At 32.7% G+C, this 15,094-nt stretch overlaps 2 protein-coding genes across 3 annotated transcripts in view; both read left to right on the top strand.

The window, feature by feature from the left end:
• The first annotated feature begins 1,752 nt into the window (after positions 1-1,752).
• Positions 1,753-15,094, top strand: part of si:ch211-133n4.6 — a 127,128-nt gene continuing 113,786 nt past the window's right edge. For both annotated transcript variants that reach the window (XM_073931234.1, XM_073931232.1), the window contains exon 1: positions 1,753-1,787. The gene's annotated coding sequence lies outside the window, so the exon portion shown is untranslated. The remainder of the gene's footprint in view (positions 1,788-15,094) is intronic.
• On the top strand, positions 11,396-14,609 carry si:ch211-133n4.9. Its single transcript, XM_009293967.4, has 2 exons — positions 11,396-11,805; positions 13,540-14,609. The coding sequence occupies exons 1-2, from the start codon at positions 11,476-11,478 to the stop codon at positions 14,107-14,109; spliced, it is 900 nt and encodes a 299-aa protein (XP_009292242.1). The 5' UTR covers positions 11,396-11,475; the 3' UTR covers positions 14,110-14,609.

Here is a 15,094-nt window from a genome sequence, read left to right as displayed (position 1 = left end):
TACACTCTCAGAAATAAAGGCACGCGAGCTGTCACTAGGGTGGTACCTTTTTAGGAGGTGCACATTTGTACTTGAAGGGTCCATATTGGTGGCTCAAAAGTATTAGTACCTACAAATTTTGTACTTTTTAGGTACTAATATGTACCCTTGAGGTATTAATATGGACCTTTTAGGTACAAATTTGTACCTTTTTAGAAGGTACTACCCCAGTGACAGCTGGCGTATCTGAGTGTACACACACCAAACAAGTAGGTTTACTATAATCATTCCTGTGAATTTCTCTGGCATACAGGATCTACAGTGAGGCCTAAGGCAAACTTCACAGTGGTTTGTCAACAGTCTGATCTGTGCTGGTGCTATCAATCACTGTGTGTGTGTGTGTGTGTGTGTGTGTGTGTGTGTGTGTGTGTGTGTGTGTGTGTGTGTGTGTGTGTGTGTGTGTGTGCTAGGTATAATAACCTTGAATAAAAATATCACGGTTTCACGTTATTGTGATTGATGCTCTAATATATCTTCTTTTTAAATGTCTGGGTAAAAAACTAAAACTTTTCCCCCTTTGAACACAATATATTTTATTTTTTTATTTTGAAAAACACTTATAATATTTTGGAACAGTAAACATGTCAGGCTAAGTAATTCAAATGAACGATTGACTTCTGCTGTCTTCATTAGTATCAAAAACACTGATTTCTTTAAAATTTAAAACAGCATCTTTGTAGATCTTTTCTGCTGGAGATACTGCTGTCATTAAAAAAAAAAAACATTAAAAAAAACATACATTTACTGTAGGAACGGTATAGCAAATTGTTGGTTTTAAAACCTTGACCTTTCCAAACTGCGGTATACCTTGAAAACGGTTATGGTCCCATGCCTAGTGTGCACTTGTTTTTTGTATCCTGGTAGGGAATTAAACCTGAATACACAGAGACTCATGGTGACTGTATTTCAAAAATGTAAAAATGCAGATACCCAGGGTTTGGTTTATGAGTAGGATTGAACCCAGGCTCATTCTGAAAACGTACCTCTATATACATTTCTGAAGATCGCCAAATACGTCCCAGGAGCTACGTTTTTTTTTTTTTTTTGCAGTTTTTATTTTTATAAATCCACCAGAGGCCGCTGTTTATGCTTTTTGAGATCTCAAAATAGTGCCATTCACGCGTGCTGTTCTCACATGAATCCACCAGAGGCCGCTGTTGACTGACTGACAGACTGACCGATCAACTGACCCACACTTCCTCCTACTGTAACCCCAACCGATTGTACTGATTGACTCGCCCACCCACTTACCTTTACCCAACCATTTTTAAAAGCAATCCAGAAAAAGAAAGGCCCTCGCCTGATTTTTACCACGTTTTCAGACTTTACCACATTCTCACCCTGTTATTTACTTGTTTACTTTTTGGTTTCTGTTTTTGTCTTACCTGCTTTCTGGAACTGGTCTTCACCAGACTCGAACCCTGTCATCGTGGTCAACTCCTCTTTGGGTCTCAAGTCCGTTAAAGTACATAGCGAGCTCCTGAACAAACTGGGAAAGCCGCCCATACAAAGGTAAGCAGTCAGCTGGTAAGTGTGAGAAGAAATAGCCTCATATCTCAGATCTGGACATCCCTAATCACTTGTACATACACTTGTAAGTTGTAAGTGTTATTGGAGTGATGTGTACTCTCGTACACAAATTACTTCCATGGCACCTTTAACAAGACGTGCAAGTTGTGTTTGAGATTAAACTAAAAGACATACCATAGTTGCTTTACAATTTTAAGTTGAGTCAACTTTTTTACAGTGTGTTTACTCATACTTTGTGTTGTATTTACAGCAGATACTTTACTATGCTTTTTGGCACTGGTAGTTTTACTTGAGTGTGCACTTTCAGTACATGTTCAACCTCTCTGAGTATAAATCATTGACTGTAAACTAAATGAAGCCTGTTTTTCTCTGATTTCGTGAAGTTCACATCCAGCAAAGCTCCAGTGACATCGGCAGCGCCAGCGTTTCTCCAACCGGCCGGAGGTGTTTGTCTCCTGCCTCAGCAACAGAACCTGACCGCGCCGGCCGAACAGGAAGTGCTGCAGCGAGGACAACAGGAAGTGCCCTGGCTCCGTCGGCCAGGCTGCGGAGAATTCCAGGAAGTTATTGTACTGTGTGGAATGAGCAGAGGAATGCAGCATGTCTGCGGAGCGGCGAGAGCTCTGAGTCACCAGATAACAGCTCATTTCTTCATGCATGCTATGTGAAACGGGCCTCCATCATTGTTTACCTCTCTCATCAAAAAATTGCTTATTTAAAATGCGCTAAAACAACACGATTCTTGAGATTTCATTGGGACTGCTTAATTGTTTTATGTTTAATCCGCGTAGTTTGTAAAAACTAATATATGAACTTACTTCCTACATGTTGTCCTAAAACAAATCGATTGTGTGGCATTGTTTACACTCCACAACAGACTGAATCACGCTAAATCTTGCACATCTAACACTGGAACGAAACGCTTTTCTTACTCAGAGCTTTTGTCTTGTTTCTGCATTGTGAAAAATGCAGGGTTAAACACAGTTCACTTCAGTTGTCTCAACACAAACCGTCAAGTTAACTTAACAAACATGAAAACAAACGAGTTGTCACAAAAGTATTGTGTCGTTTAAACTTATTTACCGAGATAGTTTGAACAAAGCATCAAAAAAAAAAATTTGAGCTTAGTCTAAATCTAGACGTTAAAAATAAAGTTGAATGACAAGTCAAAATTAAGTGAATTTACACATAAAAACAAGCAAAATGGTAAAGAAAATAATCTAATTTAAAAGTAAATACAAGTTTATTGGTCACACTTTACAATAAGGTTCATTAGTTAATGTTAATTAATGCATTTACTAACATGAACAAGCAATGAACAACACATCTACTACTGTATTTGTTCATATTAGTTAACGTTAGTTAATGAAAATACAGTTGTTCATTGTTAGTTCGTGCAAACTCAAGGTGCATTAACTAATGTTAACAAGCATGGACTTGGATGTTAATATTGCATTAGTAAATGTTCCATTATGATTAATAAATGCTGTACATGTGCTGTTCATGATTAGTTCATGTTAGTAAATGCATTAACTAATGAACCTTATTGTAAAGTGTTACCAGTTGATTTTGCTTACCCCATTTGCAGATTATTTAGCTTGATTTGAGGCTTCACTAAGATCTGCTTGCTCATAAAAATTGTCTAATATCACAGAAATTGCACATCAAACTGTACAAAATGCAAGGTTCTACATCTAATTCATGTTATCCCAACACAAATCAGTGAAGTTAACATAAGACATTGAAATGAGTTGAACACAAAGCAATTAATTGTCCAAAAAAATCTCAAGAAGTGTGTTGTTTCAGCTCATTTTGGTGGTTTGAACAAGCAGCAAAAATTCTCAAAATTCTCAAATCAAGAAGCATTTTCTAGAGAAGCAAAAAATGTTGTCTTGTTTTCAGAAATAATAAGACAAAACTGAGTGAGTTTTCACAAAAACAAGCAAAATAATCTGCCGATGGGGTGAGCAAAGTAACCTCATTTCAAAGTAATTTCAAAGCAAACAAGGTTATTTTGCTTACTCCATTAAGCAGATGATTTTTATTTAGGAAAAACTCACCTAAATTTGACTTATTATTTCTGAAAACAGGTTGTGTTTGTCTAGATAAAGCTTATTGATTTAAGAATATTTAGATATTTGGACTAGGAACAAGACAAAAAAAAAAACTTTAACTAAGAATGCATCATTTGCAGTGAAAAAAAATCATAATTTGAAATGCGCTTAACTTGTTTTAAAGAGAGAGTTCACTCTAAAATAATAATAATAATAATAATAATAATAATTTCCTCACCATCCTGTTGTTCAAAACCTGTCTGACTTTCTTTCTTATGTTGAACACAACAAAGAAAATATTTTGAAAATGTTGGTAGCCATAGTGGTTTTAGCTATCGCCGGTTTCCAACATTCTTTAAAATATCTTCTTTTTTGTGCTTTCAACAGTGGAAGACATCCTAAAAGTGTAATACCACCAAGGATGAGTAAAACATGACAGAATTTAGAATTTGGGGTGTACTGTTGCTTTAATTAATACAATAAAGCAATTTAAAATTATGCAATCATCATGACTTGATCATCTAATATTTTAGTGTAATAAACTTTTAATATTAATATAATAAACGTAATTGGTTTCATTAAGAACTGACTGCCTAAAAAGATTTAATATCAGAGAAATTGCATAGTAAACACTGTAAAAAAGTTAACCTAACAAATTAAAGTGGATTGAATATAAAGCATTTAAGTTGTCCCAAAAAAATCTCAAGAATTGTGTTGTTTAGCTCATTTTAAATGAGTAGTTTGATCAAGCAGGTAGGTGGCACGGTGGCTCAGCGGTCAGCACTGTCACCTCACAACAAGAAGGTCGCTGGTTCGAGTCTTGGCTGGGCCAGTTGGCAATTCTATGTGGAGTTTGCATGTTCTTCCCGTGTTGGCATGGGTTTCCTCCGGGTGCTCCAGTTTCCCCCACAGTCCAAACACATATGCTATAGCGAAGTTGGATGAACTAAACTGGCCGTAGTGTATGAGTGCATGTGTGAATGCAAGAGTGTATGGGATTTCCCAGTACTAGGTTGCAGCTGGAAGGACATTCACTGTGTAAAACATTTGCTAGAATATGTTTTTTCGGCCTCTTCTCGTTTCCTGATCTCTCAGTTCGTCAGGTTTCAGATCTCTAGTCAATGAGAGCTAGAAATGGATGTTTCCGGAAGAGAGGTCTGACAGTGGATCTGTGTAACGCGTGGACAGAGGTGCGCGGGCTGGAGGTCAGGGGTGAAAGGTCAAAGGTTGAGCCTGATGGCTAAGCTTAAGCACTAAACACGGTTTTGACAGTGTGAGCGACACACTTTCTTCTGGCTGGCATGCAAAGCTTCAAAGCTCGTCAAAACAAACCTTTCCTCTGCTGGCTTTTACTGGATTAACATGAGAGATCTGGAAGAGCATAGCAGTAGTGAAGCAATTAAGCACTTCCTTTTCAAAGACGACTATTTAAAAATGCAAGTATGATGTGTGGAGTGGAGAGTTGGCAGTTTTAGTTAGGAATAAGTTGGTATTATGAATAAAATTAAATAAATTCAATAAAAAATGTATCAACATAAAATAATAAACATTAATCATTAACAAATAAATAAATAAAGAATAAGTTGTGCTCGTATTATGAAAAAAATAAAATATAATTTAATTAAAAATAAAATAAAATAATAAAAAATACCTAAAAATAAAATATAATAAATAAAAATAACAAATTCAAACAAGGAAAGTAATTAAAATAATAAAATAAATTAAATCAATCATCAGTAAATAAATATATAAAAATAAGTTGTGCTCATATTATGAATAAAATAAAGTTAAATTAAAAATAAAATAATAAAAAATACATAAAAATAAAATAAATATAATAAAATAAATGTAATTTTAATTTTCAAAATTAACACATTATAAAATAAATAAATAAATAAAATACCAAATTTAGTTAAACTAAACTAAATTAAATAATAAAATAAAATAATAAAATCATTAATAAATAATAAATAAAAATTGTGCTCATATTATACATTAAATTTAACTAAAAATAAAATAATAAAAAGTACATTAAAAAGTAAATAAAATAAAATTGATACAATAATAAAATAAATCAACCATAAATAAATAAATAAATAAATAAGAATAAGTTTTGCTCAAATTATGGATGAAATAAAATAATAAAAATATATAAAAAAAATAAAATAAAAAAATCTAATAAATAAATAATTTTTTAGTAAAACAAATAAATTAAAATTAAATAAATCAATTATCAATAAAAAAATAAGAATAAGGTGTGCTTGTATCATAAATAAAATAAATTTAATTACAAATGAACTGATAAAAATACATAGAGAATGAAATAAAACAAAATAATAAAATAAATCAATTATAAATAAATAAATAAATATGTAATTGAATTAAATTAATTATTGCTATTGTACCACTGACTTTGACTATATTTAGTTAATATTTTGTGGTAAACAAAAAATAGACACATAAATAGTATAAATCTATAAAGTTAAATTGGATAGCAGCTCAAGAATAAGTAGAACAGTAATAAGTAAGGGTTTGTTAAATTAATTAATTATAAAAGAAATTCAGCTGAATATATTGAATATATTTTATATTTTACTGTATGTTGATTCAACTCAGTTTATTAACAGTTATGAAGCAAAATCTGAAGACACTTTTAATTAAAGAGCTATATTTCTTACATTTGAATACATTTATTATTTTTCTTTTTAGTGATAACAAGTGGATTTTCTTTTTCATATTCTGGACATTTTAACATTTTTAACATCCTTTTCAAACAAAGCAGACATGAAATGAAACACTTCAGTTGTCCGTATCAGAATAAACAGTTTGAATTAATTAATAATGTTGTGATATACCATTTTAGACCATGACAAAGGCTTTCATACGTGGAAATCAAACCAGATAAACAAATTTAATTACAGAGAAAACTCAGTAAAGATCACTGAGACCAACAAACACACAGAGAGGCTGAAGCATCAACAGGAGGGTTGGATCAGGAGTGTGTGTGTGTGCGTGTGTGTGCGTGTGTGTGGGTGTGTGGTGTTGATGGAGTGTTTCAGTATGTGATCTCTCACTGTGTTTGTTGCAGTAGTTTCTCTGTTAGCTCACACTCGGCGTGTGTGTTTCATCGCTGAGGTTAATGACTCTGACCTGTGATGATTCCTCCTGTTTCTGCCATAATAAAGATCAGGATCTGTGAGCCTCTTCCCAAACCCACACAAACCACAGCAAACAAGGGGCAGAACACGGTGAACATGGTGAAAGTGATGAAATCAATGGCTTTCATTAACTATAACTGTGTAGCCGACAATTAAATTAAGGTCTCATTTGTTGAATGCATTAGTCCTGCATTAACTGAAATATATATTATATAGCATTTATTCATCTTTGTTTTATTGTTTGTATATATCCTTGAGAAAACAATAGAGAAAACAACACAGGAGCCAGAAAAGAACCTCGAGGAACACCAGAGGAAAAAGGAGCTACAGAGGAGAAAAAGTTATGTGACTAAGATATGATCTGAACCAGTTCAAAGCACTTTCTTTGAAAACGTCAGTTTTGTTAGAAAAGGATGTTTAAAGTGTTGGAAATTGCACTTATTTCAATATATGATGTGCTTTACATGTTTTTTATCATGAAAAAAACTAAATCTAAACCTCTTTAATTACATTTTTCCTCAGATTTTATTTGATAACGAACGAACATTGAGACATTGACATTGTTAATAAGCAATGACTTGAAAAATGACAGTATATTCAGCTCATATTTATTCATAGTTAAAACATTTTCCAACATTTACTTTTTACTGTTATACTGTTCTATAAATGTCCAAGCATATAAATGTAATATATTGTTGAAAACACACTGTGGTCAAAGTATATTCCAATACAGATCATAATAATACAAATATAAATAAATAAATAAATAAATAAATAAATAAATAAATAAAATACAGCCTGAACACAAATAAGTAATTATTTTATGTTAGTATGTACACTGTAAAAAAAAATAGGATCAAATAGTCATGATAGCATATGTTTTTAGTTCATTGTTACTTATTTAACTATGTAACTAACTTAATCATCTTCTAATTTAATTTTATAAGTTACGCAAGCTGTTGTAAGTCAGCTTAACATAATATAAGCTCAATGGACTCATAAGGATAATTTGATTCAGCTCAAAAATATAAGGCAACCAGCATTTTGTCTTCTTTTTTTCTCTCTTAATTTACAGTTATTTGAAAGGTACATGTATAATATTCTTTTTCTACTTTATGTTTTGGTCAAATGAGCACAACAAATAATCTGGTATCTGTAAACGTTCATATATTACTGGACGGATTTCTGTATTTTTGGCTCTCTTTTGCGCGGGTTTGGCGCCCTCTTGCGTTGAATTATAGAACCACACTGTTCAGAACATCATCTACAATACTACTTTTTATATTGTTTTATTTAGTACATATTTCATGTTGTGTACTGTCATCCCATTTTTGCTTATAGTACATTTTCGAAAATGATTTACAGACATTACTCCAGTCTTCAGTGTCACAGGATCATTGAGAAATTAATCTAACATGCTGGAGCATTATTCAATGGTTAGTTTTGTCATTAATTGGAGGTTCTTTTTATTTTCAATGTTGGGTGCAGTTATTGCTAATGTTTGTGGAATATATGGAATTTGATAAATACTTAAAAACATTTATATGTAATAAATATAAAAGTAAATTACTTCGCTGATATTTTTAATCAAAATAATTCATTCTGTTTGAATAATTTGTAAATAAAAAAAAAATGTACAAGTTAAAAATAATACTTTTGGACTGTGTCGTATCACAGATTCCACAAAAAAACTGCTTACAGCACTAATAATATTTATACAAAATGAATTTTGGTTTAATAATAATAATAATAATAATGATAAAAATGCAACTTCGAATCAGAGAAATAACCTATTATTTAACTTGCAGCAGTTTCGCACAATTGCACCTGTCACTTTTACCAAGCTACTCGCTGCTAAATCTAGCACTATGACTTTAACACTGGTTCTACTATCAGAAGACTAGCGTAAGTGACTAGATCTGAAGCAGCACCACGGACAGCTCCAGAAGAACACGGGACCTGAAGGAAACCAGACAGAACTACAGCAGATGATACACTACACAAAACAAGAAGAGACACACCATTAACACACCATTTAAGATCACAAACTGTATTACCAAAAGTGCTTCATCAGCAACAAGCATTCTGAGAAGTAAAGGGGACTTACAAAGCTCTATAATGTCCCTATAGTGTGTATGTGAAGTTTCAGCTCAGAATACACCACAACTATTTTCTATAACTCTCTGAATCTGCCCCTTTTAGGCTTTGGTACTAACTGTGCCGTTTTGGCACAATCAAATGAGAGGAGAGCTACAAATACCTATGCATCAGCATAGTGGCAGACTCAAAAGCTGGACTAACGTTATTTCTGTGAAAAACAGAAAATGTCAAAAGAAGTGGCTCAGAAGAAGGCACGTATTTAATTAAGGTCATAAAACACAACATTTATAGTACATTCTTAGTCGCTGTCATTATCTTGAGCAGGTGGAAACTAAAGGCAGGCGACTGCTTCTCAGTGTGCCAATTGTACATTGATGATTGGGGGTTGGTCAACCTTTTTGGGAATGTTAGTTAGTGTAATGCATACACACTTCAGTGAACCAAATGTATGTGTTTACTTAAATTAGATCGAATTTACTCATAAAATATATATAAGTATTCAGTGTTTTGTGGGATATAGGCTATTTAATGTATTCTGACCTGATAAGCTATTCCGGCTTACTTTAGGACAAGCTATGCAAACAATGCATCTAATTTGATGTTACCTTTAGGCAATATGTAGAAACAAACAGCTATTTTATGAGAAAACGTGGTTTTCTCCATGTCTTGTGAACTCTTACGGTGCCTATCGGTGCTCTAAATCTGCCAGTTTCAGACTGTTGAATGACTGCTTTCTCACTAGGACTAATTGTCGTGATTATGCAGTCACAATGGTATTAACTGTTATAGAGGTGGTCAAATGGATGTCTATTATTTTGATTAATAACATTATTATTTAAAATACAGATCAGAGTCAACTTTAAGTTTGACTGATCTGTATTTTGCTCTATGACAATATGGAAGCTGTTTAAGTCCTCGTGTATGAGATTTAAGGTTTGGGACTGCTGAAGTCTGCTCTAAAATGAAAGCGTCAGACTCGACGTCATTCGCTATGGTTGCACAACTCGCATTGACAGGTGAAAATCTGATCTATTTTTGATTAATTTTGACGTCCTTTAGGGTGTATCAAGCCTTAATTAGGAGGGTCAATCCCTCTAAACACCCCTGTAATTCTCAACCTGCTGCTTCTCACTCAGGGCTGTTTATGCTAATGAGATCATCCCTAATGGGTGGAGCTTTCCCCCTCTGATGGGAGGTACAAAGGGAGAATGTCAATCAAAGTGTTTCTGCAGACTGTTTTAATCAAGTGTGATTATAAAAATTGAATTATTGTGTATGGTTATATTCACAACCTGTTGCCACACAACTGCATTTAAAACCCCAATAAAATAGATTTTTGCATAATACGTGCCCTTTAAACTAAAACCTTTAAACTCCCACTGAAACTATTCTGTAGGATGCCCAGGTAAACATTAGGCATTAAATAAACATTAGCTTGCTGTACTTTGGTATGCTTTCCCTTCTGGAATGAAGAACAAAGAAGCTTCGAGTATCTGAGTAAAGTGTTGTGTCTTAACAGCAAATTCATATTTACAGAATTTAACATTAACAGAAATAAATTTATGTTAGCTTCTCAGTTTCAAAATATGTATCGTTTTAGTGTTATGCTGGTTTATATTTTTGTTAAAGCCATGAGAGTGGACAGTTTAAATGACACATTGTTCATTTCCAAGAAAAACATGGACTAGAATTATAATTTTATTTTAAATTTTATTTTATTTTAACTGAATGTTATTTATTTATTAATTCATTCATCCATTTTCAGCTTACTCTCTTGTTTATCAGGGGTCACCACAGCGGAATGAACCATCATCTATTCCGGCATATGTTTTACACAGCAGATGACCTGCCAGCCACAGCCCAGTACTGGGAATTTTTTTATTTATATAAATTTTATTTTTATATTTTATTTAATAATTTTATTTTAAAAAATTTATAATACTTTTATTTTATTAGATTTTGCAGACAACACATTACATAAACTGCAGCAAATCGGCAAACAACAAGCTTGCATTTTAACTAAATAAGACGAAAATATAAAATAGGCATTTCGTATTTGTTGTGAAGAGCCTGACACGTGGCACAAACATGAGCAGGCGAGATTTGGGGCTTGCAACAGTAAGAGAACATACTGTAGATCAAGGTCGAAAATGAGCAGCAAACAATCAGAGTCCAGAATAACAATCCAAAGGTCAAACAAACAGACAGGCAAATTATAAAAGTAAAAGCTCAGAAATAAACAAAACATAACTGCAAATGTGAATTAAAAATAAATAAATATTATAATAGATAATAAATTATGCTGGAATATTTATAACTAAGAAAGTCACAAACCACCTCTGATTGCTTATACTGGCAAGTTACACTGTTATTACTATTTATTTCGTTATTCATTCACTTGTCTATTTTTCCAGCAATTCAGGTCTGTTTCTCATAAACCCTGTTTGAGTTGACATCATAGTAGCGAGTGTGTGTAGGTGTGTTCTCTGTCCGACACTATTTAAATGTGAACGCTGTATTTAAGTTCATTCAGTGAGGCAGGAGTTGGACCTGTCAGACCTTTCTCTAGTCGCTTTTTTCGTGATTCAGTTCAGATGAAGATGCATCTGCTTGTCATCTCTGCACTGCTTGTGTTCAGTTTTCCGTTCATCACACCTGAAGTTGTAGATTCGTTCAGTAAATGCAGTCAGTTTTTTCTAAATGGAGAGCCTCCGGTGATTTCTGGCCTTCTCGAGGGATCAGTCTCACTGAATGACAATCACAAGATCATCTGTCAAAAATATCAGAATCTTTACACATTTGCAACTTTCTACAGTATAAAATTTTCAGAAAGATTGCCGCACAGGATTCCCGTTTTTTCAGCCTACAAATATACTGGAAGTTACAAAGGGAGACCACGTCTATCATGGATGATCGAGCCACAGGTGATGTTTATTGTTTAGTGACATGAATCTGTAAGTCCATTTTTGGCCATGAATTTTGATCAAATGTTAAAACACAAAACTTGTAAATATAGTAAATACTAAGTTTTTGGTAACACTTTATAATGACTACACACTATGAATCATTTATTAAGCATTAGCATCTAATAAATTCTTTATTTTTTTTAAGCATTAACTCTACATTAATAAACGTTAGTAAGCAGTTCATAACTGCAGTTACAAATGCTGTATTTTTGACTTATGACTAGGCCCACACGGAATCTGCGCGCGCAGAATTGCACAAATTTTTAGCCCGTCATTAAATCTGTTTATATACTTGAGTAAATGTGTGTAAATCTGTATTTATTCAGTTTTTAAATTAATTACAGAAATAGTATTGACTAATATGAAAATGTTCATCTGATTTATGTACAATGCAGTTTGTTCAGAAATATTTTCTGTCTTTTAGTAGATATACTATAAGACAAACTTGCTTTATTTACTTCAAATAAAGTTAATCTATTTACATTTTAAACATTAAATAAAAGTTTAAAAATATATCGTTTTTTATTTAATATATTAAGGTTTTAGTTATGATACTCCCCAAAAAAATTCCGCAGAAATCCGCAGACTTCCACCAAAATTCTCCGCAGAAATAGCAAAAAACGTCCACAGATTTCGTCTGGCCCTAGCGATAAGCCATATTTATAATTTCTGAGTGATTGATTTTTCAATTCTAAATTAAGTATTGCATTATTTACAGATCATTTGTATTTAAGAGTAGTCGATGGTTTTTAAGATCATTCAGAATGCTAAATGATTAATAAACTATTGAAATCAACGTTAATAATTCTTATTATTCAGACATATAGTAATGGTTATGTATGTTAATAAACGCTTTATTAACACAACTTCATGCAGTTTAGCTTAAATGAACAATAATCTTTGCATTCCCTTTTAAAAAAATAAAATTATTGTGAAATTACTGTAAAAACATAGAATATAACAGAGCCTTTAATTGTCATTTATAAGGGATTTAAAAGGCATAAATAGTCCTCACTTTAGATTAGGTCACAAAACTGGATGAAGCTGAGCTAATAAAGCATTTATTAACATACAAATAACTTTACCTATATGCCTGAAGAATAAGAATAATAAATGTAGTTTGAATAGTTTATCATTTACAAAGTCATTCGAAATTATCTTTAAAAATCACCAACTATTCCTAAATATTTCCCAGTGATGCGTTGCAACTTGAAGGGGACAATCGCTGAGTAAAACATATGCTGGATAAGTTGGCGGTTCATTCTGCTGTGGTGACCTCGGATTAATAAAGAGACTAAGCCGAAAAGAAAATACATTTATGAATGGATGAATATTCTTAAATAACTGGTTTGTAAATAATGCAGTAATTAGTTTAGTAATGAAAAATAATTCATTAACAAAGTATAAAAATACAATCATTAAGCACACTATACATGCACTTATAAATTAAGAATAGAGCATTTGTAATTGCAGTTATAAACTGCTTACTAACAATAATTAATGTAGAGTTAATACTTAACATATAATTAATTCACTATTTGCTAATGCTTGATAAATGATTCATAGTGTGTTATTATAAAGTGTTTTTCTCTCATCAACTTTTATAGTGTACAAACATTAATTTACTTTCGTTTTTAAGTCCTCAATAATGACTGGCACTCTTTTTCTCTCTCTTTATTATGTCTTATGCAGCTTGAATCTTCAGATAATAGTGAAATGCGTGCACCATGTGTCAATCAGGCTGAAGCAGGGGACTACTATACTAAAGATATATACAATATATCTCGTGGCCACTTATTTCCTAATGGTCATGCAGCGGACAACATCACTGCTGAATCTACATTCACCCTGACCAACATTGTGCCGCAGGTGACAAGCTTCAATAATGGGAGCTGGGTCCGTATGGAGCAAAAGGTTAGAAGTATCATAGAGTCTGATTGCCGGGACAGAAATAACCCTGAGAAGACTCTAGCCTATGTTCTGACGGGAGCTGTGCCAAGCAAAAGCAATTTCTTGCGAAAAAGAGTCAACATTCCCACACACATGTGGACAGCATTCTGCTGCTATAACAGCACCGGACACACATGGGTATCTCAGGCTCACTGGGGTGAAAACAAACGTGAGGGAAACCCTATAGATATCCCTACAAGATCTCTGGATAAACTGGAGCAGTTTTTGAAGAAACAATATAACAGAAATTACAAACTGTTCAAAAACAACTGCTTTCAAACACAACTAATTAAAACATTGCACATAGACTAAGCAGAATCTGTGGTGATCCACCTCAGGGTTTTACCCTAAGACCATTACAATTTCTGCTCAGTATACTGTGTGTGTAAAACTAGTTTGTATTGAAACTTTTCTTGAAAATAAACCTGATTATCTGAACTAACATACATTACAAGTTACAGTTGAAGTCAGAATTATTAGCCGCCCTTTGAATTTTTTTAAATAGGAATTTTTTTAATATTTCACAAATGATGTTTAGTACAAATCATGTCCTTAAAGGTACAAACTGCAATTTTACAAATTTGATTCTTTGTCTTAAGGTACAATTCTGTTCCATAAAAAGGTACTGCCTCAGTGACATGGGGTTTGTACCTTCTTTGGTACAACATTGTACCATATTTTCTGAGAGTATATATATATATATATATAAGGTAGTAGTATATAGACTTGTGTGCTTTAGCTGAGTGAATACAGTGAATGTACATGTAATTCTGAAGAAAGAAGAGAAATAAAAATGCCCTTTTTCTATTCCACTTTTCTCTCAGTTCTTTTCTCCTCCAGAGGTCACTAATGCTGCGTCCTCTACAACTCTATTGCTGATTGTGTGAGGATTCTAATGTGGAAGTTGCTTTAATAACAAAAATGCAGTAAATGAGAAAATGTGAATTATTGCTACTTATTTAATCCTGCATTTAAGTCTGATATTGGTTTAAATAAGATAAAAAAGATAGAACCAAAAGAGGTAAAGAGAAATGTTGCAGGAATACATCTGTTAGTCTTTATATATTGTTCTGTTATGTTGTGCAATAAACCTCAAATTTTTGCTTTTAAAAATAATTTGGTGTGTAAAATAAAAGGATTTTGAAAAACAATACTGTTTTAGGTGAAGTTTAGTTTTAAACTAATTTCGAGAGAAGCATGTGCTCATGATTTACCCAGCTGGTCCACATTAACTAATTATGATCCTCCAATCAAAGGATCCCAAACCACTATATATATCCTCATTTCCTTTCTACAA

This window comes from Danio rerio, chromosome 19 (assembly GCF_049306965.1).
Source record: "Danio rerio strain Tuebingen ecotype United States chromosome 19, GRCz12tu, whole genome shotgun sequence".
Taxonomy (NCBI): domain Eukaryota; kingdom Metazoa; phylum Chordata; class Actinopteri; order Cypriniformes; family Danionidae; genus Danio; species Danio rerio.
This window is presented reverse-complemented; position numbering and strand designations above follow the sequence as displayed.

Coding starts and splice junctions, on each gene's coding strand:
- si:ch211-133n4.9 (XM_009293967.4), top strand. CDS start 11,476: ATGAAGATGCATCTGCTTGTCATCTCTGCACTGCTTGTGTTCAGTTTT. Junction 11,806..13,539: donor CATGGATGATCGAGCCACAG/GTGATGTTTATT, acceptor TGTCTTATGCAG/CTTGAATCTTCAGATAATAG.